The 27670-nt window shown below is 40.6% G+C and overlaps 1 protein-coding gene across 7 annotated transcripts in view; it reads left to right on the top strand.

Annotated features, from left to right (window-relative positions):
- The window catches only part of BIRC6 (baculoviral IAP repeat containing 6), an 854588-nt gene that overhangs the window by 537825 nt on the left and 289093 nt on the right, over positions 1 to 27670 (top strand). For all 7 annotated transcript variants that reach the window (XM_053711846.1, XM_053711848.1, XM_053711852.1 and 4 more), the window contains exons 55-56: positions 322 to 1102; positions 14500 to 14643. In XM_053711846.1, coding sequence (XP_053567821.1) covers positions 322 to 1102; positions 14500 to 14643 — 925 coding nt within the window. The remainder of the gene's footprint in view (positions 1 to 321; positions 1103 to 14499; positions 14644 to 27670) is intronic.

Genomic DNA, 27670 nt, shown 5'->3' on the forward strand with positions numbered 1-27670 from the left:
ACTGTTCCTTGTTCCCTTGGCAGAATGACTGGGGGATGAGGGGAGTGGGGGAGGTATTTAAGCCTTTGGCTGGGGTGTCTTTGCCTCCTCCTGGTGGCCAGGTTCTGTATTTCCCACAAGTAATGAATGAACCCTTGGACTCTCCTCGTAACGATGGAAAGAAAATTATCAGCATAATTTATGTTTTAAAGTTTTTCTTTCAAATATTGTATCTTTAATTAATTTACCAATGTAGCTTCAAACTTATCTGTTAATTACCAACTTGCTTTGTCTGTTGCTTTTATAAAATATGCAATATTCCTTGTGTTTTCTGTCTTATAGGTCACTGTATAAATGGTCTATGTCTCTGCCATGTAATATGGTCCTTAAAAAGGCTGTTGATGGCCTACTCTGCTCAATGTGCCATATTCACCCCAACTACTTCTCCTTACTTATGGTATGGATGGGAATTACACCTCCTCCTATACAGAGCCAGCATAGACTGTCAATAACTGATGACAGCAAAAAGCAAGACTTAAATGCATCTCTAACAGATGATTCTAAAAATGCCCAAGCACCTCTTGCACTTTCGGAATCTCATTTAGCTACTCTTGCTGCCTCATCACAGTCTCCAGAAGCCATCAAGCAGCTGTTGGACTCTGGTTTGCCCTCTCTCCTTGTAAGAAGCCTTGTTAATTTTTGCTTCAATCATGTATCCAATACAGACTATTCTGCCTCCTCTACGGATAGCAGCCAGGACAGACTCAGAAGGCAACACACATTGCAGCACTTTAATAGGATGACGGTAACTGCAGACTTGGTGGCACCAATTCTCAGGTTTCTGACAGAGGTTGGCAACAGTCATGTTATGAAGGACTGGCTTGGAGGCTCTGAAGTTAATCCTCTGTGGACAGCACTTCTGTATTTGCTTTGCCATTCAGGTGCCAGCTCTGCTAGTAATATGACTGGTAATCAACAGGCCAGTACCAAATGCACTTTGATGACTTCAACCGCAGCAAATGGACTTACCACCCAACAAAGGACTGCAGTTGAAAATGCAACCGTAGCCTTTTTTTTGCAGTGCATATCTTGCCATCCAAATAATCAGAGACTAATGGCACAGGTATAGTGATAATATTTTACAACTGTATATCACTGTTTGATTTTGTAATGCAATTTAGTGTTTTGTAACTTGGTTTTAATACTTTTGTTAAATATATTTGGTGTATAGTACAAGAATACAGTACAGCCATTTTTTAAAGCTCTGGACTTTAGGACAAATACTCTGACAGTTGATATTATACAGATTTTTAATTGGTGGTCTTATAGTTAAAGAGGAAAAAAATTGTAGGTGACATTTCTGCGTACTGCATTTTTTTTTAACTTACAGCTTGTGTTTTAGGAGCTGATCTAATATGATGCAATTTTTTTTTTTTTTTTTTAGTAATTACTTAATTCAGCGTTTTTTATTATTTTATAGCAACTGCTTAAAACAAATTCAATGCAATTAATACCATTTATCTTAATTAGGAGGCATCTGTAATTATGCTAGAAGGAAACACCATCACATTAGAGGGGATCAGATTTTTGTTTCTTTAAAGGGACAGGAAACGCAAAATGTTTCTTTCATGATTTTAATTTTAATCAATTTTCCAATTTACTTTTGTTATCTAATTTGGTTCTTTCTCTTGGTATCCTTTGTTTTAAGAAGCAGTTAACTATTGGGAGCTAGCTGAAAACGTCAGGGAGCCAATAATAAGATGCATAGCAGTTCCTGAGCCTACCTAGGTATCTGTTTCAATAAAGGATACCAAAAAAACTAAACAAATTAGATAATAGAAGTAAATTTGAAAGTTGTTTAAAATTGCATGCTTTGTCTGAATCATGAAAAAAAAGTAAATGTTCCTTTAATTTGGTTGATATATGGTTTACTGTCTCAATATTTTACATTGACATAAAGGAAAAATGTGTTAAGAAACTGCAAATCAAGACCCTTGTCGAAGGTGTAGCGTAAACCTTTGCAATATTTTATTTTACACTTTAAATTGTGTAAAGTTCCCAATAAGCAGCTAACATGATTTTCCATAAAAATATTCTGTGCTGCAAAATACCAGAGGGTCAACTGCTAGGACATTTAGGCTCATAGGTGTTGCAAGAGATCTGCATTCATCATTTCTTTCCTATGGCATGGAGAGTCCACGGAACATTCTAATTACTAGGAGGATATTCAGTCCTGGCCAGCAGGAGAAGGCAAAGAGCTCCCCAACAAAGCTGTTAAGTATCACTTCCCTTACCCATAACCCCCAGTCATTCTCTTTGCCTTGATCACGGGAGGATGGCCAAGATAGTGTCTGAAGATTTTAATCCTTTTAATGGGTACTTTTCTCTGCAAGCAAGGATTGGGGCTATGCTGTGTCCATGTCAATCTCTTTAGTAAGAGTAATAGTGGCTATTAGTTAGAAGACAGCAAGGTAGTCTTGTCTTAATCTTCTAACATTATTGCTACCCCTATTATAGAAAGTCAGAGTTGGTTACTTTGTTCTTTCTTTTTGATAGGTCTCTGGTAGATATGGTGAAGCTGCCACACCCTAGAAAACAGCTCCTGCCTGACAGAGCAGGATCCACCGGTAAGTGCTTTCCCTTCTAGGTTTGAAGGTACCGGCACTATAGGGGTTAAATCCTTGTGGAAAGCATTTGAATCTTTTTCAGGGGCACTGCTTTTATGTGAAAAGAGGCATCATTTTTTATTGGGGGCTCAGAGATGGGAGAGTGTATGAAGTGTTTGACAGGTGTGTGTTTCACTTCTTGTTGCAATCACTTTTCAGCTCAGCTTATTGGCCTAATCAATTTTGGTGTGCTGCTGTTGATTTTTTTGCGCCGTTTTTGTTTGGTGCAATTTAAAAAAAAAAAAAAATGTATTGTGGTCACGTGACCGCTCCTCGTCATTTCCGGTTTTCAGCATCTCTGTTCAGTTCGGAGTTTGCCGCGGCAAATGTGGAGGCTGTATTTTCTTCTATCTACAGTGGCAAGTGTATTTGTGCTGTTCCGTTAACAAGGAGGTGTTGTTTTGCTACCGGGTGTGTCTGGTTTTCTGTGCTAGTGGGTTAGCAATGTCTGGAGGGGTAAGACCTCAGCAGAGCTGAGGGTTTTAAGTGCTTATTTATGTTTTATTGCTTCATATAAATAAACTTAAAGGGACAGTCAAGTCCAAAATAAACTTTCAGGATTCAGATAGAAAAATTTCTCACCAATTTTGCATTGTTCTCTTGGTTTTCTTAGTTGAAAGCTAAACCTAGGAGGTTCATATGCTAATTTCTAAGCCATTGAAGGCCGCCTCTTCTCTCAGGGCATTTTGACAGTTTTTTACCACTAGAGGGTGTTGGTTCATATGTTTCATATAGATAAGTGTGCACGCACGTGTGTAGTTTCAGGGAGCCAGCTCTGATTGTCTAAAATGGATGTCTGTCAAAAGTACTGAAATAAGGGGGCAGTTTGCAGAGGCTTAGATACATGGTAATCACAGAGGTAAAACGTTTATTATTATAACTGTGTTGGTTATGCAAAACTGGGGAATGGCTAATAAAGGGATTATCTATCTTTCTTTCATGTAATTGGCAAGAGTCCATGAGCTAGTGACGTATGGGATATACAATCCTACCAGGAGGGGCAAAGTTTCCCAAATATTAAAATGCCTATAAATACACCCCTCACCACACCCACAATTCAGTTTTACAAACGTTGCCTCCTATGGAGGTGGTGAAGCAAGTTTGTGCTAAGATTTCTACGTTGATATGCGCTTCTCAGCATTTTCAAGCCAATTCCTCTGAGTACAGTAAATGCTATATGTGTATGGGTGTCTTTTGTTTTCATTACTTAAGACACTCAGCTATGGTTTGGCACTGTATGTATTTATATAAAGTTCTAAATATATGTATTGTACTTATATTTGCCATTATTCAGGTTTTCAGTATATTTCCTTTTGCAGACTGTCAGTTTCATATCTGGGAAATTCTTTTTTTATGAAAAACTTATTTCTTACCTGGGGTATAGTCTCTTTTTCAAATTGTCTTTTAAATTCGCGGGCGCGCAAAATGCCAACGTTTATTGCGTCATTCTTGGCGCAAGATTTTTTGGCGTGAAGTTACGTTTGTTGACGCAAATTAGTCATTCACAAGGTTGCATCATCTATGACGCAAGTGTGTCGTATTTGGCGAAAAAAATTTTTTTCTGTTGTGCGTCATACTTGGCGCCAAATATTTTCATTATTTAAGACCCCATTTCTATATGCCTCTTGTCTTTTTTCTCTATCAGAGGGCTATGCTGTTTGCATTTTTTCCCATTCCTGAAACTGCCATATAAGGAAATTTATAATTTTGCTTTATATGTTGTTTTTTCTCTTACATTTGCAAGATGTCTCAATCTGATCCTGTCTCAGAAATCACTGTTGGAACCCTGCTGCCTGATAACAGTTCTACCAAAGCTAAGTGTGTTTGTTGTAAACTTGTGGAGGTTATATCTCCTGCTATGGTTTGTAATAGTTGTCATGATAAAATTTTACATGCAGAGAATGTATCCATCAGTAGTAGTTAATTACCTGTTGCTGTCCCCTCAACATCTAATGCACAAGATATACCTGTAAATTTAAAAGAATTTATTTCTGATTCTATTCAGAAGGCTTTGTCTGCCATCCCGCCTTCTAATAAACGTTAAAGGTCTTTTAAAACTTCTCATAAAGTTGATGAAATTTCAAATGACTGGCAACATGCTGAATTATCTTTCTCTGATGGGGATCTATCTGGTTCAGAATATCTTGCCTCAGATATTGACACTGACATATCATCTTATTTATTTAAAATGGAGTATATTCGTTCTTTGTTAAAAGAAGTGTTGATTACATTGATACTAGTCCTCTTGATATTAAAACTAGTAAACGTTTAAATTCTGATTATAAACCTCCTGTGGTTATTCCAGAGGTTTTTCCAGTTCCTGATGCTATTTCTGATATGATTTCTAAGGAATGGAATAAGCCTTGTGGTACTTTTATTCCTTCTTCAAGGTTTAAAAAAAATTCTATCCTTTGCCAGCAGTTACTTTAGAGCTTTGGGAAAAGATCCCCAAAGTTGATGGGGCTATCTCTCTACTCTTGCTAAACGTACTACTATTTCTATGGAAGATAGTACTTTTTTTAAAGATCCTTTAGATGGGAAACTTGAATCTTATCTAAGGAAAGCCTATTTATATTCAGGTCATCTTCTCAGGCCTGCAATTTCTTTGGCTGATGTTGCAACTGCTTCAACTTTTTGGTTGGAAACTTTAGCGCAACAAGTATTGGATCATGATTTGTCTAGCATTGTTAACTTGCTTCAACATGCTAATCATTTTATTTGTGATGCCATTTTTGATATCATCAAAATTGATGTTAAATTTATGTCTTTAGCTATTTTAGCTAGAAGAACTTTGTGGCTTAAATCTTGGAATGCTGACATGACTTCTAAGTCCAGATTGCTATCTCTTTCTTTTCAAGATAAGTTATTTGGTTCTCAATTGGATTCAATAATTTCAACTGTTACTGGGGGGAAGGGAGTTTTTCTGCCTCAGGATGAAAGATCTAAGGGTAAATCTAAAGCTTCTAACCATTTTCATTCCTTTCGACAAAATAAGGAACAGAAAACTAATCCCTCCCCCCAAGGAATCTGTTCCAATTGGAAGCCTTCTTCGAATTGGAATAAATCCAAGCCATTTAAGAGATCAAAGCCAGCCCCCAAGTCCACATGAAGGTGCGGCCCTCATTCCAGCTCATCTGGTAGGGGGCAGATTAAGATTTTTCAAAGATTTTTGGACCAATTAGGTCCAAAATCAATATATTCAGAGTATTGTCTCTCAGGGGTACAGAATAGGATTCAGAGTAAGACCGCCTGTGAGAAGATTTTTCTCTCACAAATCCCTGCAAACCCAGTAAAAGCTCTGGCTTTCCTGCAGTGTGTTTTAGACCTGGAGTTATCAGGGGTAATCATGCCAGTTCCGTTTCAGGAACAGGGTCTGGGGTTTTATTCAAATCTAATCATTGTCTCAAAGAAAGAAAATTCCTTCATACCAGTTTTGGATCTAAAGATTTTGAATCGATATGTAAGAGTACCAACTTTCAAAATGGTGACTATAAGGACTATTCTGCCTTTAGTTCAGCAAGGGCATTATATGTCCACAATAGACTCACAGGATGCATATCTTCATATTCCGATTCATCCAGATCACTACCAGTTCCTGAGATTCTCTTTTCTAGACAAGCATTACCAATTTGTTTCTCTTCCTTTTGGCCTAGATCTTTTCAAAGGTTCTCGGTGCCCTACTCTCTGTAATCAGAGAGCAGGGTATTGCGGTGTTTCCTTATTTGGACGATATCTTGGTACTTGTTCAGTCTTTACGTTCTGCAGAATCTCACACAAATGAACTAGTGTTGTTTCATTAAAAACATGGTTGGAGGATCAATTTACCAAACTTTTTTAGGTTTCCAGATAGATTCAGTGTCCATGACTTTGTCTCTAACGGACAAGAGACGTTTGAAATTGGTTGCAGCCTTCAGTAGCTATGTGCATGGAAGTTTTAGGTCTCATGACTGCAGCATCGGACGTGATCCCCTTTGCTTGTTTTCATATGAGACCTCTCCAGCTTTGTATGCTGAACCAATGGTGCAGGGATTATACCAGGATATCACAATTAATAACCTTAAATCCCAATGTTCGACTATCTCTGACTTGGTGGTTAGATCACCATTGTATTGTTCTAGGGGCCTCTTTTGTTCGTCCAACCTGGACTGTGATCACAACAGATGTGAGTCTTTCAGGTTGGGGAGCTGTTTGGGGATCTCTGACAGCACAAGGGGTTTGGAAATCTCAAGAGGCAAGATAACCAATCAATATTTTGGAACTCCGTGCGATTCTCAGGGCTCTTCAGTTTTGGCCTCTATTGAAGAGAGAAACGTTTATTTGTTTTCAGACAGACAATATCACAACTTTGGCATATGTCAATCATCAGGGTGGGACTCACAGTCCTCAAGCTATGAAAGAAGTATCTTGGATACTTGTTTGGGCGAAATCCAGCTCCTGTCTAATTTCTGCGGTTCATATCCCAGGTATAGACAATTGGGAAGCGGATTATCTCAGTCGTCAGACTTGGTTTCGTATCAAGCCTGTCATTAAATCAATCTTTCCTCCTTGGAGTCTTAATTTGGGTTTGAAGGCTTTACAGGCTCCTCCATTTGAGCCTATGTATTCTTTGAACATTAATCTACTTTCTTGGAAAGTGTTGTTCCTTTTGGCCATCTCTTCTGCTAGAAGAGTTTCTGAATTATCTGCTCTCTTGTGAATCTCCTTTTCTGATTTTTCATCAGATAATGCAGTTTTGCGGACTTCATTCAAATTCTTACCTAAGGTTGTGAATTCTAACATTAATAGAGAAATTGTTGTCCCTTCTTTGTGTCCTAATTCTAAGAATTCTTTGGAGAGATCTTTAAATTCTTTGGATGTGGTGAGAGCTCTGAAATATTATGTTGAAGCTACTAAAGATTTCAGGAAGACTTCTAGTCTATTTGTTGTCTTTTCTGGTTCTAGGAAAAGTCAGAAGGCTTCTGCCGTTTCTTTGGCATCGTGGTTAAAGCTTTTGATTCATCAAGATTATTTGGAGTCGGGTTAAGCCCCGCCTCAGAGAATTAAAGCTCATTCTACTAGATCAGTTTCCACTTCTTGGGCTTTTAAGAATGAAGCTTCAGTTAATCAGATTTGCAAAGCAGCAACTTGGTCTTCTTTGCATACATTTACTTAATTCTACCATTTTGAAGTATTTGCTTCTTCGGAATCAGTTTTTGGTAGAAAAGTTCTTCAGGCAGCTGTTTCAGTTTGATTCTTCTGCTTATGTTTTAAGTTTTTCCTTTTATTTATGAGAATAAACTTTTATATTTGGGTTGTGGATTAATTTTTTTCAGCAAAATGGCTGTGTTTATTTTATCCCTCCCTCTCTAGTGACTCTTGCGTGGAGTGCCACTACTTGGGTATTGCTATCCCATACGTCACTAGCTTATGGACTCTTGCAAATTACATGAAAGAAAACATAATTTATGTAAGAACTTACCTGATAAATTCATTTCTTTCATATTGGCAAGAGTCCATGAGGCTCACCCCTTTTTTATGGTGGTTATGATTTTTTTGTATAAAGCACAATTATTTCCAAATTCCTTTGTTGATGCTTTTTACTCCTTTCTTATCACCCCACTACTTGGCTATTCGTTAAACTGAATTGTGGGTGTGGTGAGGGGTGTATTTATATGCATTTTGAGGTTTGGGAAGCTTTGCCCCTCCTGGTAGGATGGTATATCCCATACGTCACTAGCTCATGGACTCTTGCCAACATGAAAGAAATGCATTTATCAGGTAAGTTCTTACATAAATTGTTTTTTTAAACAATAAAAATTCTGGTGTAGACTGTCCCTTTTAATATGGCTTTTAAATTTATTTATTTTTGTTAATTGTAAACTGTTACCCAATTATGGACACTAATACTGAAGTTAATGCATTTGAAAAATGCTTATTGTGTTTGGAGGCTAAGATAATTCCTCCTGTACAGTTTTGCTCTTCATGTTTAAATAAAACTTTAAAGTTTAAAGATAAGATGTCTCTCCCTGAACCTTCTGTCTCTCAGGATAGTGTTATCCTAGCTACGTTTCAGCTTTCCCCTCAAGCTTCCCAAGCATTGCTCTGCGGTTCCTCTCAACCTCTTGGGTTTTTTTTTTTTTAACTGGGGATTTCGCTGCACAGATTACTTCTGCTGTTTCTGCAGCTTTATCAGCTTTTCCAACGGTTTCTGATAAACGAAAGAGCAAATATAAACATATTGATGTTAGTAAGGCTGACTCCGCTAAAGCTGCGTTAGTCAGTTTGCCTCAATTATCTGATGATAATAATTCTTCAGTGGCTTCTGAGGTGGAATTGTCAGATTCTGATACTGTAGTGACAAATTCTGCAGATTCAGAGGTGATCAATTTCATATTTAACCTCTTAAGGACATATGACGAAATTTTTCCGTCATAAAACAATTGAAGGAGGTTCTTGCTACTTTGGAAGAATCTGTTGCGGAGAATCCAAAGAGGTCTAGTAAGCTTTATAGGGTATACAATGTACCCTCATCTTTGGAAGTATTTCCAGTTCCAGACCGTATGGCAGATATTATAACTCAGGAATGGGATAAACCAGGGATTCCCTTTTCCCCATCCCCTGTTTTTAAAAAGAGGTTTCCTGTTGCTGACTCTATTCGTGACTCGTGGCACAAGGTGCCAAAGTTACGGGGAGCTATCTCTTCTCTGGCTAAGAGAACTACTATTCCTATTGAAGATAGTTGTTCTTTCAAGGATCGCATGGATAAGAAGCTTGAGACTTTTTTGAAGAAAATGTATATTCATCAGGGATTACAGTGGCAACCTGTTGCTAATATTGCTACAGTTGCGGGGGCAGCATCTTATTGGTGCAATGCTTTATCTAATCTTATCCTAGAAAAGACTACTATATAGGAGATCCAAGACATGATCGAGACTTAAAATTTTGGTCTGCAGATATTACATCCAAGTCCAAGCTTTTACCTCTGCCTTATAAGGGTAAAACCTTGCTTAGGCCAGATCTGGCAGAAATTATTTCTGACATTACAGGTGGAAAGGGTTCTTTCCTACCTCAGGATAAAAAGAATAGATCTAAGGGTCGCTAGAATTCTAATTTTCGGGACAGACGTCTTCCTCTTCCAAGTCAGATCAATCCAAGTCTTCTTGGAGGTCCAGTCAGCCTTAGAATAGGGGGAAGCAAGCTAAGAAGCCTTCCGTTGATTCTAAATCAACATCAACAGGCCGCCCCCGATCCTTTAGTAGATCAAGTGGGGGGCAGTCTTTCTTTTTTTCAGCAGGTTTGGATACGCAGTGTTCCAGATCCTTGGGCCATAGATATAGTATCCCCACGGTTACAGAATAGGATTCAAATCTTAACCTTGACAGGTGGAACCTGCCCCTGGGAGGACATCTGCGAATCAGATAAAGAGGCCTTCTTAAACTGCTTAAAAGACCTGTCATCCCTGGGAGTGATTGTTCCAGTTCCTCTAGAGGAACAGGGTCTAGAATTCTATTCAAATATATTTGTAATTCCCAAGAAGGAGGGGACTTTTCGTCCCATTGTAGACCTAAAGTGTCTCAATCAATTCCTCAGGCTTCCGTCCTTCAAGATGTAGACCATCCGTTCTATTCTTCTTTTGGTCCAGAAGGGTCAGTTCATGACAACCATAGATCTGAAGGACACGTATCTTCATGTTCCTATTCACAGGGATTATTACTAGTATCTAAGGTTTGCCTTCCTGGACAAACATTTTCATTTTGTTGCCCTTCATTTTGGCCTTGCTACAGCTCCCAGCATTTTTACAAAGATTCTGGAGGCTCTTCTGGCAGTGGTGAGGTCCCAGGGTATTGCTGTGGTGCCTTATCTAGACGACATTCTAGTTCAAGCGCCATCTTTTCATCTAGCAAGATCTCATACCGAGATGTTGTCTATTCTACGTTCCCATGGGTAGAATGTGAAACTGAGAAAGAGTTCCCTTGTTAGAGATACAAAGGTTTGTTTCTTGGGAACAATCATAGATTCCCTGTCCATGAAGATCTTTCTGACGGAAGTCAGAAAATCCAAGCTTCATGTTTCTTGCCTGTCTCTTCAGACTGCTATTTGTCCATCTGTGGCTCAATGCATGGAGGTGATTGGACTGATGGTTGCCTCCATGAACATCATTCCTTTTGCTGAGTTCCATCTGAGATCTCTGCAGCTATGCATGCTCAGTCAATGGAACTGACCACCCAGATCTCTCACAGAAGATCATTTTGGTTTCCCCAACAAGAGTCTCATGGTGGGTTTCACAGGACCATCTTTCACAGGGCACATGCTTCCTGTGACCTTCCTGGGTGATTGTGACCATGGACCCCAGCCTGTTAGGCTCGGGAGCAGTTTTTTTTGTTTTTTTTTTAAAGACAAAGGGTCTGTGGGCTGCAGAGGAGTCATCTTTTCCAATAAACAGCTTGAAGTTGAGAGCATTTTTCTATGCTTTAATAGCTTGTCCTCAACTAGCTTTGGTCCGATTTATCATATTTCAGTCGAACAACATCACCTCGGTGGCCTACATCAATCACCAGGGAGAAACTCAGAGTTCCTTGGCAATGGAGGTGTCTTGCATTCTCCAGTGGGTGGAGTCTCACAATTGTCATCTCTCTGCCATCCACATACCAGGGGACAACTGGGAGGCAGATTTTCTAAACAGGCAGACTTTTCATCCCGGAGAGTAGGCTCTCCACCCAGAGGTTTTTACAATGAAAACTCTCAGGTGGGGGGTTCCGGAGTTGGATCTGATGGCGTCTCATCAAAACGCCAAGCTTCCAAAGTACGGTTCAAGGTCAAGAGATCCTCAAGCCGTTCTGTAGATGCTCTAGCGGTTCCTTGGAGCCTCAATCTAGCATACCCGTTCCCTCCGTTTGCATTTCACAAGTAATTGCTCGCATCAAACAGGAGAGAGCTTCTGCGATTCTAATAGCTCCCGCATAGCCTCGCAGGATATGGTTTGCGGCTCTTGTGACGATGTCATCTCTTCCGCCGTCTAGGTTACCTTTCAGGAAGGACCTTTTACTTCAGGGTCTTTTTCTTCATCCAAATCTGGTTTCTCTGAAGCTGACTGCTTGGAGATTGAAGGTCTAAAATTGGCTAGACGTGGCTTCTCTGAGAAAGTCATAGATACTATGCTTCAAGCTCGTAAACCGGTTACTCATAGAATTTACCATCGGGTATGGTGTAAATACCTTCAGGGGTGTGACTCAAAAGGTTTTTCTTGTAACAAAGTAAGGGTTCCTCAGATTTTGGCTTTTCTTCAGGAGGGCCTGGAGATGGGTTTGCCAGTCAATACTTTGAAGGGTCAGGTTTCTTCTCTGTCTATTCTTCTGCATAAACGTCTGGCAGTTCTGCCAGATGTTCAGTTTTTTGTTCAGGCCTTGGTCAGAATCAGGCCTGTGTTTAAATCTGTTTCTCCTCCTTGGATTCTTAACCTTGTTCTTAGAGTTTTGCAGCAGGCTCCATTGGTTTCCTCCTATCTTGGAAGGTTTTGTTTCTTCTTGCTATTTCTTCTGCTCGCATCGTTTCCGAACTTTCGGCTCTACAGTGTGATTCCCCTTACTTTATTTTTCATGCTGATAAGGCGGTCCTTCTTACTAAGTTGGGGTTTCTCCCTAAGGTAGTGTCAGATCGCAATATTAATCAGGAAATTGTTGTTCCCTCTTTGTCCTCACCCTTCTTCCCAGAAGGAACGTATTTTGCATAACTTGTGCGTGCTCTTAAATTTTACCTTCAAGCAACCGTTTAGCTTATGAGACAGCTGGACAGCAGCCCCCTGAGAGAATTACGGCTCATTCCACTAGAGCTGTTTCATCTTCATGGGCTTTTAAAAATGACGCTTCTGTGGAGCAAATCTGTAAGGCAGCCACTTGGTCCGCTATTCATACTTTTTCCAAATTCTACAAATTTGATACTTTTGCCTCAGCTGAGGCTTCTTTTGGGAGAAATGTTCTTCAAGCGGTGGTGCCTTCAGTTTAGCTCTGCCTGTCTTGTTATCCCTCCCTATTCATTCTGTGTCCTCTAGCTTGGGTATTGGTTCCCACTAGTAATTCAAAAGTTTCATGAACTCTCCAAGCCATAGGAAAGAAAACAAAATTTATGGTTACCTGATAAATTTATTTCCGGGCATGGAGAGTCCACGACACACCCATTCGAATTAAGACGGCAGTTTTTTTGTCTAGTTCTCATGCACCTCTATACCCATGTATTTTTATCTTTTTTTGCATTTCCCTTCGGCCGAATGACTGGAGGTTATGTGTAAGGGAAGTGATATTTAAAGGGACACTGAACCCAAATTTTTTCTTTCATGATTCAGATAGAGCATGCAATTTTAAGCAACTTTCTAATTTACTCCTAGTATCACATTTTCTTCGTTCTCTTGCTATCTTTATTTGAAAAAGACATCTAAGCTAAGGAGCCAGCAAATTTCAGGACCATGGACAGTACTTTTTTATTGGTGCTGTCCAATCAGCAAGGACAACCCAGTTTGTTCACCAAAAATGGGCCGGCATCTAAACTTACATTCTTGCTTTTCAAATAAACATACTAAGAGAATAAAGAAAATTTGACAATAGGAGTAAATTAGAAAGTTGCTTAAAATTACATGCTCTATCTGAATCACAAAAGAAAAAATGTGGGTTCAGTGTCCCTTTAACAGCTCTGTTGGGGTGCTCTTTGCCTCCTCCTGCTAGCCAGGAGTGAATATCCCACTTGTAATTAAAATGTTTTGTGGACTCCATGACCGGAAAGAAATTAATTTATCAGGTAAGCATACATTTTGTTTTTCATTGTACAACGAATGCCGAATATGACCACGGGCAGCGACATTTTACTCTTTTCGGAGACAGATTTCTTTGTATGAAAGTGCAGCACACAATTATCTGTTAAAATCCATATCTTTGTGTGTTGCACTTTCACAACAAGAAATGCGGCTCAGAAAAGAGACAAATGCCTCTTCCCCCAGCCATATTCGGCATTCGTTGTACAACGTAAGCAATGAATGCACATGTCTAGGTATTATTGACCTGTTTGTTATGCATAGAGAAGACTATAATTTTTTCTTCTTCCTGTTAAATAGTCAGTCTAGTGCAGTGCCACTAAAACTACAGTCTGCAGGCCACATCTAGCCCTCTAACGGTTTTTGTCTCGCACTCAGTACCTCTGAATACAAAACAGATATCAGTAGTTTATTTTAAAAGTCACACCATACAATTTTGTAGAAGGCAGCTCTAATTTAAATTTAGAAAACAACCACATTATAAGTTATAAGTATTTTACACAAGTGTAATGTCGCCCTTGGCCAGTTATACCATTAGTGATCAGCCTTACATAAAATATATTTGGCTTCCCCTGATCTAGTGGAAGCAATGGGTTTCCCAATACCCTTGGGAAGTATTAGTCTTGTTTAAAAATAAATACAATTAGTTGAATAGAAGTGTTTATCACTTTTTTTTCTTCTTTTTTATTATATATATATATATTTTTTTTTTTTTTTTTTTTTTTTTTTTTTTTTTAATTTCTGTTGTGAATGTGCTACCCTGTTCCTTATGTCTTGCTGGCCTAAAAAAATTTTCTAAGGTGTCTCAATCCACTGGTTACATTTTGTTACGTAAGCTGCTTTTATGAGTGGAGAGTTTTAAAAAGTTAGTTTATTATGGCAGCTTCCCAGCAATTAGACTAAATATTAACAGTGGAATTCACTTGTGTCAGTTTAAAAAGATTTGTGATTTATGTAAGAATGGTTTTACTGATGTACTGTTTGAAGTTAGAAGGCACCACCATTGTGTGTTTTGTCTATTAGCACTTCTGCACTTTAACTCCTGTCTGATTATTATTGGCTTTGTGTTATTAGGTTCTCTGTGAGCTGTTCCAGTCTTCCCCTCAGCGTGGGAACCTCCCGGCCTCTGGCAACATTTCAGGATTCATCAGAAGGCTTTTCCTGCAGTTAATGTTGGAGGATGAAAAAGTCACCATGTTCCTTCAGTCTCCATGTCCAGTAGGCATTTACTTCTCTCTTATCTCATACCTGTTTTATGATCAGTTTCAGCAGTTATAAGCATATAACATTAATCATGTTATTTTGTTAGCAGGCACAGTTGCTGTGAATAGAGGTAATAGTATTTAATGAGACAAAATAATGCAATAATAATATACTCTGAGTTATATACAAGCATTTTTGCAATAATAAAGTGTTTAGCACTGCAAAGCTCCGCCTCCAAGCCGCTCCTGTACAGTACACAGCCAGTGGCTGGAGGATACACTTGCAATGTGCCTCTTTCTCACAGGCTTTGTCCTGTGCAGGATCAGCAATGCACTACAGCTCCTAAGCACATGTAAAGGAATATATTACTCAACAAATTTTCATCATATGTATGAAACTGCAGCTTTTGGACATGTTGAAAATCTTGATGTGCGAAATACTGTTTTAAATGGATTATAAACGGTAATTTAATGCTAGAAATAGATGTATTCAAAGCAAGGATTAGCCTTCGAATAAGTAGACTAGTTGTTTAAATATTGAAAATATAAGTGTAAAGGTTAGGTTTTATAAAGTACTTTAGTTTCTCCAACATAGGTGTGTCCGGTCCACGGCGTCATCCTTACTTGTGGGATATTCTCTTCCCCAACAGGAAATGGCAAAGAGCCCAGCAAAGCTGGTCACATGATCCCTCCTAGGCTCCGCCTACCCCAGTCATTCTCTTTGCCGTTGTACAGGCAACATCTCCACGGAGATGGCTTAGAGTTTTTTAGTGTTTAACTGTAGTTTTTCATTATTCAATCAAGAGTTTGTTATTTTCAAATAGTGCTGGTACGTACTATTTACTCAGAAACAGAAAAGAGATGAAGAATTCTGTTTGTATGAGGAAAATGATTTTAGCAACCGTAACTAAAATCCATGGCTGTTCCACACAGGACTGTTGAGAGCAATTAACTTCAGTTGGGGGAACAGTTTGCAGTCTCTTGCTGCTTGAGGTATGACACATTCTAACAAGACGATGTAATGCTGGAAGCTGTCATTTTCCCTATGGGATCCGGTAAGCCATGTTTATTTTGATTGTAATTAAGGGCTTCACAAGGGCTTATTTAAACTGTAGATTTTTTTTGGGCTAAATCGATTGATATTAACACTTATTTAGCCTTGAGGAATCATTTATTCTGGGTATTTTGATTTAATAATATCGGCAGGCACTGTTTTAGACACCTTATTCTTTAGGGGCTTTCCCAAAGCATAGGCAGAGTCTCATTTTCGCGCCGGTGTTGCGCACTTGTTTTTGAGAGGCATGGCATGCAGTCGCATGTGAGAGGAGCTCTGATACTTATAAAAGACTTCTGAAGGCGTCATTTGGTATCGTATTCCCCTTTGGGTTTGGTTGGGTCTCAGCAAAGCAGATACCAGGGACTGTAAAGGGGTTTAAAGCTTAAAACGGCTCCGGTTCCGTTATTTTAAGGGTTAAAGCTTCCAAAATTGGTGTGCAATATTTTCAAGGCTTTAAGACGCTGTGGTGAAAATTTGGTGAATTTTGAACAATTCCTTCATGTTTTTTCGCAATTGCAGTAATAAAGTGTGTTCAGTTTAAAATTTAAAGTGACAGTAACGGTTTTATTTTAAAACGTTTTTTGTACTTTCTGATCAAGTTTATGCCTGTTTAACATGTCTGAACTACCAGATAGACTGTGTTCTGAATGTGGGGAAGCCAGAATTCCTATTCATCTAAATAAATGTGATTTATGTGATAATGACAATGATGCCCAAGATGATTCCTCAAGTGAGGGGAGTAAGCATGGTACTGCATCATTCCCTCCTTCGTCTACACGAGTCTTGCCCACTCAGGAGGCCCCTAGTACATCTAGCGCGCCAATACTCCTTACTATGCAACAATTAACGGCTGTAATGGATAATTCTGTCAAAAACATTTTAGCCAAAATGAACCCTTGTCAGCGTAAGCGTGGCTGCTCTGTTTTAGTTACTGAAGAGCATGACGACGCTGATATTAATATCTCTGAAGGGCCCCTAACCCAATCTGAGGGGGCCAGGGAGGTTTTGTCTGAGGGAGAAATTACTGATTTAGGGAACATTTCTCAGCAGGCTGAATCTGATGTGATTACATTTAAATTTAAATTGGAACATCTCCGCATTTTGCTTAAGGAGGTATTATCCACTCTGGATGATTGTGAAAATTTAGTCATCCCAGAGAAACTATGTAAAATGGACAAGTTCCTAGAGGTGCCGGGGCTCCCAGAAGCTTTTCCTATACCCAAGCGGGTGGCGGACATTGTTAATAAAGAATGGGAAAGGCCCGGTATTCCTTTCGTCCCTCCCCCCATATTTAAAAAATTGTTTCCTATGGTCGACCCCAGAAAGGACTTATGGCAGTCAGTCCCCAAGGTCGAGGGAGCGGTTTCTACTTTAAACAAACGCACCACTATTCCCATAGAGGATAGTTGTGCTTTCAAAGATCCTATGGATAAAAAATTAGAAGGTTTGCTTAAAAAGATGTTTGTTCAGCAGGGTTACCTTCTACAACCCATTTCATGCATTGTCCCTGTCACTACAGCCGCATATTTCTGGTTTGATGAACTGCTTAAGGTGCTCGATAGTGACTCTCCTCCTTATGAGGAGATTATGGACAGAATCAATGCTCTCAAATTGGCTAATTCTTTCACTCTAGACGCCTCTTTGCAATTGGCTAAGTTAGCGGCTAAGAACTCTGGGTTTGCTATTGTGGCGCGCAGAGCGCTTTGGTTGAAATCTTGGTCGGCTGATGCGTCTTCCAAGAACAAGCTACTAAACATTCCTTTCAAGGGGAAAACGCTGTTTGGTCCTGACTTGAAAGAGATTATCTCTGATATCACTGGGGGTAAGGGCCACGCCCTTCCTCAGGATCGGCCCTTCAAGGCAAAAAATAGACCTAATTTTCGTCCCTTTCGTAAAAACGGACCAGCCCAAGGTGCTACGTCCTCTAAGCAAGAGGGTAATACTTCTCAGGCCAAGCCGGCTTGGAGACCAATGCAAGGCTGGAACAAGGGAAAGCAGGCCAAGAAACCTGCCACTGCTACCAAGACAGCATGAAATATTGGCCCCCGATCCGGGACCGGATCTGGTGGGGGGCAGACTCTCTCTCTTCGCTCAGGCTTGGGCAAGAGATGTTCTGGATCCTTGGGCGCTAGAAATAGTCTCCCAGGGTTATCTTCTGGAATTCAAGGGACTTCCCCCAAGGGGGAGGTTCCACAAGTCGCAGTTGTCTTCAGACCACATAAAAAGACAGGCGTTCTTACATTGTGTAGAAGACCTGTTAAAAATGGGAGTAATTCATCCTGTTCCATTAAGAGAACAAGGGATGGGGTTCTACTCCAATCTGTTCATAGTTCCCAAAAAAGAGGGAACGTTCAGACCAATCCTAGATCTCAAGATCTTAAACAAATTTCTCAAGGTCCCATCGTTCAAGATGGAAACCATTCGAACTATCCTTCCTTCCATCCAGGAAGGTCAATTTATGACCACGGTGGATTTAAAGGATGCGTATCTACATATTCCTATCCACAAGGAACATCATCGGTTCCTAAGGTTTGCATTCCTGGACAAACATTACCAGTTCGTGGCGCTTCCTTTCGGATTAGCCACTGCTCCAAGGATTTTCACAAAGGTACTAGGGTCCCTTCTAGCGGTGCTAAGACCAAGGGGCATTGCAGTAGTACCTTACCTGGACGACATTCTGATTCAAGCGTCGTCCCTTCCTCAAGCAAAGGCTCACACGGACATTGTCCTGGCCTTTCTCAGATCTCACGGCTGGAAAGTGAACGTGGAAAAGAGTTCTCTATCCCCGTCAACAAGGGTTCCCTTCTTGGGAACAATTATAGACTCCTTAGAAATGAGGATCTTTCTAACAGAGGCCAGAAAAACAAAGCTTCTGGACTCTTGTCGGATACTTCATTCCGTTCCTCTTCCTTCCATAGCTCAGTGCATGGAAGTGATCGGGTTGATGGTGGCGGCGATGGACATAGTTCCTTTTGCGCGCATTCATCTAAGACCATTACAACTGTGCATGCTCAGTCAGTGGAATGGGGACTATACAGACTTGTCCCCGAAGATACAAGTAAATCAGAGGACCAGAGACTCACTCCGTTGGTGGCTGTCCCTGGACAATCTGTCTCAAGGGATGATGTTCCACAGACCAGAGTGGGTCATTGTCACGACCGACGCCAGTCTGATAGGCTGGGGCGCGGTCTGGGGATCCCTGAAAGCTCAGGGTCTTTGGTCTCGGGAAGAATCTCTTCTACCGATAAATATTCTGGAACTGAGAGCGATATTCAATGCGCTCCAGGCCTGGCCCCAGCTTGCGAGGACCAGGTTCATACGGTTTCAATCAGACAACATGACGACTGTTGCGTACATCAACCATCAGGGGGGAACAAGGAGTTCCCTAGCGATGGAAGAAGTAACCAAAATTATTCTTTGGGCGGAGTCTCACTCCTGCCACCTGTCTGCTATCCACATCCCAGGAGTGGAAAATTGGGAAGCGGATTTTCTGAGTCGTCAGACATTGCATCCGGGGGAGTGGGAACTCCATCCGGAAATCTTTGCCCAAGTCACTCACCTGTGGGGCATTCCAGACATGGATCTGATGGCCTCTCGTCAGAACTTCAAAGTTCCTTGCTACGGGGCCAGATCCAGGGATCCCAAGGCGACTCTAGTGGATGCACTAGTAGCACCTTGGACCTTCAAACTAGCTTATGTGTTCCCGCCATTTCCTCTCATCCCCAGGCTGATAGCCAGGATCAAGCAGGAGAGGGCGTCGGTGATCTTGATAGCTCCTGCGTGGCCACGCAGGACTTGGTATGCAGATCTGGTGAATATGTCATCGGCTCCACCTTGGAAGCTACCTTTGAGACGAGACCTTCTTGTTCAAGGTCCGTTCGAACATCCGAATCTGGTTTCACTCCAGCTGACTGCTTGGAGATTGAACGCTTGATTTTATCGAAGCGAGGATTCTCAGATTCTGTGATCGATACTCTTGTTCAGGCCAGAAAGCCTGTGACTAGAAAGATTTACCACAAAATTTGGAAAAAATATATCTGTTGGTGTGAATCTAAAGGATTCCCTTGGGACAAGGTTAAGATTCCTAGGATTCTATCCTTCCTTCAAGAAGGATTGGAAAAAGGATTATCTGCAAGTTCCCTGAAGGGACAGATTTCTGCCTTGTCGGTATTACTTCACAAGAAGCTGGCAGCTGTGCCAGATGTTCAAGCCTTTGTTCAGGCTCTGGTTAGAATCAAGCCTGTTTACAAACCTTTGACTCCTCCTTGGAGTCTCAATTTAGTTCTTTCAGTTCTTCAGGGGGTTCCGTTTGAACCCTTACATTCCGTTGATATTAAGTTATTATCTTGGAAAGTTTTGTTTTTAGTTGCGATTTCTTCTGCTAGAAGAGTCTCAGAATTATCTGCTCTGCAGTGTTCTCCTCCTTATCTGGTGTTCCATGCAGATAAGGTGGTTTTACGTACTAAACCTGGTTTTCTTCCAAAAGTTGTTTCTAACAAAAACATTAACCAGGAGATTATCGTACCTTCTCTGTGTCCAAAACCAGTTTCAAAGAAGGAACGTTTGTTGCACAATTTGGATGTTGTTCGCGCTCTAAAATTCTATTTAGATGCTACAAAGGATTTTAGACAAACATCTTCCTTGTTTGTTGTTTATTCAGGTAAAAGGAGAGGTCAAAAAGCAACTTCTACCTCTCTCTCTTTTTGGATTAAAAGCATCATCAGATTGGCTTACGAGACTGCCGGACGGCAGCCTCCCGAAAGATCACAGCTCATTCCACTAGGGCTGTGGCTTCCACATGGGCCTTCAAGAACGAGGCTTCTGTTGATCAGATATGTAGGGCAGCGACTTGGTCTTCACTGCACACTTTTACCAAATTTTACAAGTTTGATACTTTTGCTTCTTCTGAGGCTATTTTTGGGAGAAAGGTTTTGCAAGCCGTGGTGCCTTCCATTTAGGTGACCTGATTTGCTCCCTCCCTTCATCCGTGTCCTAAAGCTTTGGTATTGGTTCCCACAAGTAAGGATGACGCCGTGGACCGGACACACCTATGTTGGAGAAAACAGAATTTATGTTTACCTGATAAATTTCTTTCTCCAACGGTGTGTCCGGTCCACGGCCCGCCCTGGTTTTTTTAATCAGGTTTGATATTTTATTTTCTTTAACTACAGTCACCACGGTACCATATGGTTTCTCCTATGCAAATATTCCTCCTTAACGTCGGTCGAATGACTGGGGTAGGCGGAGCCTAGGAGGGATCATGTGACCAGCTTTGCTGGGCTCTTTGCCATTTCCTGTTGGGGAAGAGAATATCCCACAAGTAAGGATGACGCCGTGGACCGGACACACCGTTGGAGAAAGAAATTTATCAGGTAAACATAAATTCTGTTTTCTATAAAGTAATGACTGGAACAATGTATGAATTCATTTTATATTCTCTGTTTGTGCAAACCAGGCTTTGTGGAGACCCTTTTAGATAATCCTATGTTCCACACAAGACAGTCCTTTTTGTTTGCGGTTTTATTTCTGTCCCTATTTGTCCTCAGCAGGAAATATATATAAGGGGAAACTTAAGTTATGGCAATGTCCATCACTCTATAGAAACATAGGGAAATTCAGAAAACTAACCATTTTCACAGTTAAATTACAGGAAAAGGGGACAAAATAAGAAACAAAACAAAGTTTAACAATGCATAATTAAACATTCTATATTACAATTTCACATGGTGTAATATCCCTTTAAGGTAAAATTAACAGGAAGTGCCCATTTGTGTACTTCTGGGTCCTGGGACAGATTTGCTAATTGCTTATTGGCCGATATGGTTAGTTCCCACATAAAGTTGGTTTATTCAGCACAGGAACATCATAACAAATCTAATAGATTTTGAATCATTCTCTTTTAGGGGGAGCTAAAAAAATATCTTTTGAATATGGTCTTTGAATGCCATTGCTACACACAAGCATTTTTGCGATAATAAAAGGCTCTAATGCATTTAAGTGTTTTATGTGATTATTATGACTTTAATTCTATACCTTTCTACTTTCCATAATTTTTTAAATATGGATAATGGGCCGTAGGCACATGGAGCAGGTAGATAAAACTATACAGTTTGGTTATTTAGGCCCCCAGATTTCACATACTTATTAGCGTTATTGCAGTGCCAAAGTAAATTTAACATCTCCTCCAGTACTCTTATATAAGCAAATTACTCTGTATGGTATGATGGTGATAGTTATTTGTAAACTGTTTACAAGAGATTTGTGGTAAAATGAGTAGTTACTTAGTCCAGAGATGGTAGTCTGGGTTATATATTTTAAAAACATGCAGTATTCGAGTTAAGAATAGGATGGCTAGACTTGGGCAAGAAGACAGACAGGCCACAATTTTGTGAATCACATTAGAATTCAACCTTGGTGCAGAGAAAAACATTGCAACACACCACTAGGCGCACCTTGTCGCAGGTGGGCTACAACAGCAGCAGCCACGTCGGGTGCTGTTACCAGAGAAAAACAAAAGAGCATGACTTCTGTGAGCACAACACCAGCACTGGACCATTGAAGACTGGACAAAGGTTCCTAGTTCGTGATGTTGATGGAAGGTTCCGGAATTGGCAAAAACAGCATGAATTCATGGACCTGTCATGTCTGATGAAAACTGTGCAAGGTGGTGGGGGCTATGTTATGGTGTTGGAATGTTTTCTTGGCACACGTTGGGTCCATAGATACCACTAGATTCACGTTTGAATGCCACAGTGTACGGAAACATTATTGCTGACCAAGTGCATCCATTCATGTTGACAGTTTTTCCTCCGGCAGATGGTTACTTCCAGCAGGATAATGTGCCGGTGCGCAAAAGTCTGTATCATTTCTTTGCTGCACTCAGCCCCCGGATTTCATCTTTGGGATTAGCTGGAAAGGGCCATTTGCTGCAGGCCTATACCTCAGTTGAATCTCCAGGTGTTGCTTGACACACTCATGTCTGTATGGTACACAATAGCTCCACAATGTTTTCAGCAGCTTGTTGAATCCATGCCTAGATGTATTCAGACTGTTTTAAAGGCTAAAGGAGGCTCAACCCGCTACTAGGTAGCTGTACCTTATAAAGTGGCCGCACAGTGTATACTAAACATTTTATTTATAGAATCATAAATCCAACCTTCTAGTAGGAAGTGGGATAGAGCCCAGTCTGTTTAAATAGATTTGAAACCCAAAATAGTTTTTTTTTATTCAGACAGAACATACCATTTAAAAAAAAGTTTCCAATTTACTTACATTATCTAGTTTGCTTTGTTTTCATGATATTTTGTGTTGAAGAGATACCTAGGTAGGCATCTGGAGCACTAGATTGGAGGACATGGTGCTGCAGGAAACGGATAACATTCTTTCAAAACTGCTGCCATATAGTGCTCTAGAAATTGGCCGGCTCCTAAGCATACATCCCTGCTTTTCAACAAAAGATACCAAGTGAACAAATTAAAATTAATAAAAGAAGATAATTAGAAAGTTGTTTACAATTGCCAGCTCTATCTGAATCATGAAATAACAATGTGGGGTTTATATCCCTTTAAAATTGTGTACAGAGAAATAAAATGAGATCCTCACCAGATGATTTCCTGAATACATTATCCCTAAAAGTTTTTAGTTTTAAATGTAGCAGTGCAAGGTCTGATAAGATAGAGAAAGCAGCAGCTTGAAAGGTATGTCCAATAAGTAGACCAAAGGTGCTTTTGACAGTCATTTTCTAGAATGGGAATAAATATCGATACAACCAAACCGGGCAAATTTAACTTATTAAAAACATTAATTTATTGAAAAATAGAATACAGGTAGTCCTCAGTTTACGCCGGGGTTAGTTTCCAGAAGGAATGGTTGTAAATAGAAACTGTTGTAAATCGAAACACAGTTTATAATGTAAGTCATTGGGAAGTGAGGGAGTTAGGTTCCAAGCCCCTCTCAAAATTGTCATAAGTAACACCTAATACATTATTTTTAAAGCTTTGAAATTAAGACTTTAAATGCTAAACAATATTATAAACCTAATAAAATAATCACAACACATAATGTATCATCTAACTAAGTTTAATGAACAAAAACATTTTTTTCTTTTACAAGATATGACGAGTCCACGGATTTCATCCTTATGGGATATCGCCTCCTGGTCAGCAGGAGGAGGCAAAGAGCACCACAGCAGAGCTGTATATATAGGTCCTCCCTTCCCTCCCACCCCAGTCATTCTCTTTGCCTGTGTTAGTGATAGGAAGAGATAAAGTGAGGTGTTAGTTTAGATTCTTCAATCAACAGTTTATTATTTTCAAATGGTGCCGGTGTGTACTATTTTTTTCTCAGGGCTAGAGCTTCTGGCTTCTAAGCAATTTAACTGGGGAGATTCTCACTTCTAAGTCATCGCGCTGCCCTGCTGATGGTCTTAGCAATTATTATCTAAGACTTTATTTGTCCCCACAGAAGTGCTGGAGGTGAGGAAAGGGAACATCTTCATTGTGTGGGACTGCTTCATATTGCGTTCAGCTTAGAGGTATGTACAGTGTTTTTTTTTCTGGGGAGACTGAAGTATCTCAGAACAGACTGGCACTTATTCCCTGTACAGTGAGAGAGTAATCGTTTTTGCAGTACAGGTTAGGTGCATAAATATTACCTTTGTTTGTTGTCAATCAGTAGCCTAATAACGGGTTAACCAGGGGCTAATGCTTTTTACTATGGGCTTGACGCTGGGAGATTGTGGCATGCGCAGCACAGTATTTATTCACTTTGACAACTGTTGTGTGTTTATGTGAAGGGGCACATTGGTGATTCGTGGTACTATTATGAGAACCGACATGTTTTATTTCCCATGCGTGATTGCTATAACCGGGGATGTTAGTTGCGCCCACGAGGGGCGAGGCTTGATTTTCGCGCGCTCAGACGCGCATTTTCTGTCCGGATCCGGTCTTGGAGCTGCATGTATCTAGGCTCCGGTGTGGCCTAAGTCGCTTGTGCTTACAAACTCATAAGCGACTTTAGGAGCACCGTCCACAACTATTGTGTTTCGGTTTGGAGCAGGTAGGCGCCACAGCAGAGCTGTGGCGAGGTGCAAGGGGCTAATTTAGTCTTAAATTGCTTAATAGGTAATATTTGACAGTATATGCTCATTTTCATCTCAAACCTCTACAGCTGAGCATGCTCAGTCACTGGAATGGGGATTATGCAAATTTGTCTCCTCAGATAGATCTGGAGACAAGAGACTCTTTTCTTTGGTGGTTGTCGCAGGATCATCTGTCCCAAGGGACGTGCTTCCGCAGACCCTCATGGGTGATAGTGACAACGGACGCCAGTCTACTAGGATGGGGAGCAGTCTGGAATTCCCTGAAGGCTCAGGGTGTGTGGACTCGGTCGGAGTCTCTACTTCTACTAAATATTCTGGAGTTGAGGGCAATTTTCGATGCGCTTCAGGCTTGACCTCAGTTGGCTACGGCCAAATTCATCCGTTTTCAGTCGGACAACATCACGACTGTGGCTTATATCAATCATCAGGGAGGAACAAGGAGTTCCTTGGCAATGGCGGAAGTATCCAAAATAATTTGGTAGGCGGAAGCTCACTCTTGTTATCTGTCGGCAATCTACATCCCAGGAGTGGACAACTGGGAAGCGGATTTTTTGAGCAGACAGACGTTTCATCCGGGGGAATGGGAACTCCATCCGGAGCTCTCTGCCACTCTGATTCTCAGATGGGGCAGACCAGAGCTGGATCTTATGGCATCTCGTCAGAATGCCAAGCTCCTGAGATACGGATCCAGGTCCAGGGATCCTCAGGCCGAACTGATAGATGCCTTGGCAGTGCCTTGGTCGTTCAACCTAGCTTATGTGTTTCCGTTTGCTCTCCTTCCCCGGGTGATTGCTCGGATCAAACAGGAGAGGGCTTCAGTGATTCTCATCGCTCCTGCGTGGCCTTGCAGGACTTGGTATGCCGATCTAGTGGACATGTCCTCTCTGCTACCGTGGAAGCTTCCATTGAGGCAGGACCTTCTCATTCAGGGACCCTTCCATCATCCAAATCTAATTTCTCTACAGCTGATTGCTTGGAGATTGAACGCTTGATTTTATCTAAGCGAGGGTTTTCTGATCCGGTCATTGATACCTTGATTCAGGCACGTAAGCCTGTTACTAGAAAGATTTACCATAAGATATGGCATAAATATTTTTATTGGTGCGAATCCAAGGGTTACTAATGGAGTAAGATTAGGATTCCTAGGATTTTGTCCTTTCTCCAAGTCGGATTGGAGAAGGGGTTATCAGCAAGTTCCTTAAAGGGACAGATTTCTGCTTTATCTATTTTGCTACACAAACGTCTGGCATATATTCCGAATGTTCAATCCTTTTGTCAGGCTCTGACTAGGATCAGGCCTGAGTTTAGACCAATTACTCCTCCTTGGAGTTTGAATTTAGTTCTTAAGGTTCTTCAATGGGTTCCGTTTGAACCTATGCGTTCCATAGATATTAAGTTATTATCTTGGAAGGTTTTATTTTTGGTTGCTATTTCTTCTGCTCGCAGAGCTTTCGGCTCTACAATGTGATTCTCCTTACCTTATTTTTCATTCTGATAAGGTAGTGTTACATACCAAACCTGGTTTTCTTCCTAAGGTTGTTTCCAACAAAAATATTAGGAAATGATTGTTCCTTCATTGTGTCCCAATCCTTCTTCTAAGAAGGAGCGTCTGTTGCATAACTTGGACGTGGTCCGTGCCCTGAAGTTTTACTTGCAGGCGACTAAAGAATTTAGTCAATCATCTTCATTATTTGTTGTTTTTTCCGGAAAACGTAGGGGCCAGAAAGCTACGGCTACCTCCCTTTCTTTTTGGCTGAAGAGAATAATCCGTTTTGCATATGAGACTGCTGGACAGCAGCTTCCTGAAAGAATTATGGCTCATTCTACTAGGGCTGTGGCTTCCTCCTGGGCATTTAAAAATGATGCTTCTGTTGAACAGATTTGCAAGGCTGCAACTTGGTCGTCTCTTCACACTTTTTCCAAATTTGATACTTTTGCCTCGTCCGAGGCTTTTTTTGGGAGAAAGGTTCTTCAAGCAGTGGTGCCTTCCGTTTAGGTTCCTGTCTTGTCCCTCCCTTTCATCCGTGTCCTATAGCTTTGGTATTGTATCCCATAAGTAAGGATGAAATCCGTGGACTCATCATATCTTGTAAAAGAAAAGGAAATTTATGCTTACCTGATAAATTTATTTCTTTTACGATATGACGAGTCCACGGCCCACCCTGTCATTTTCTAAGACAGGTCTTTATTTTGTTAAACTTCAGTCACCTCTGCACTTTGGCTTTTCCTTTCTCTTCCTAACTTCGGTCGAAAGACTGGAGTGGGAGGGAAGGGAGGTGCTATATATACAGCTCTGCTGTGGTGCTCTTTGCCTCCTCCTGCTGACCAGGAGGCGATATCCCATAAGTAAGGATGAAATCCGTGGACTTGTCGTATCGTAAAAGAAAGAAATTTATCAGGTAAGCATAAATTTCCTTTTTACTTGCTATTTATTCCATTTGTAAAATCACTGGCCGGCAAAGATACTTCCAGGGGGAAGCAAACTATGGGCTTTCGCTGACATTCACTGCTATTTGTTTCATGGTTTCTGCACTCTGTGAAAACATGGAGTGAACCACTGTATGCACAGTGAATATGGATCAAATGGCTGTCTCAAAAGGGGTTGAGGGACCAGGGTGGCCCATCCCGACCTATGGATATATCCAGGGTGGATAAAAATAAACATTTTAAAAAACAAAAATCAGTTTGATTTTTTTTTTTTTTTTAAATCACTTTTTGAGGACGATTCGGTCTAAAGATAGTTTCCTTAAGATACATTATAATGTAAAGGTTATTCATCCTAAAGTATAGATTAATTTTTAATTATATAGCAAGATGCTGTATATTGATGGCTGTAATGTTTAATTTTTTTGGTAAATTAGGTTCATTGAACCATTCACAATGTCC

Source organism: Bombina bombina, chromosome 4, assembly GCF_027579735.1.
Source record: "Bombina bombina isolate aBomBom1 chromosome 4, aBomBom1.pri, whole genome shotgun sequence".
In the NCBI taxonomy this organism is placed as follows: Eukaryota; Metazoa; Chordata; class Amphibia; order Anura; family Bombinatoridae; genus Bombina; species Bombina bombina.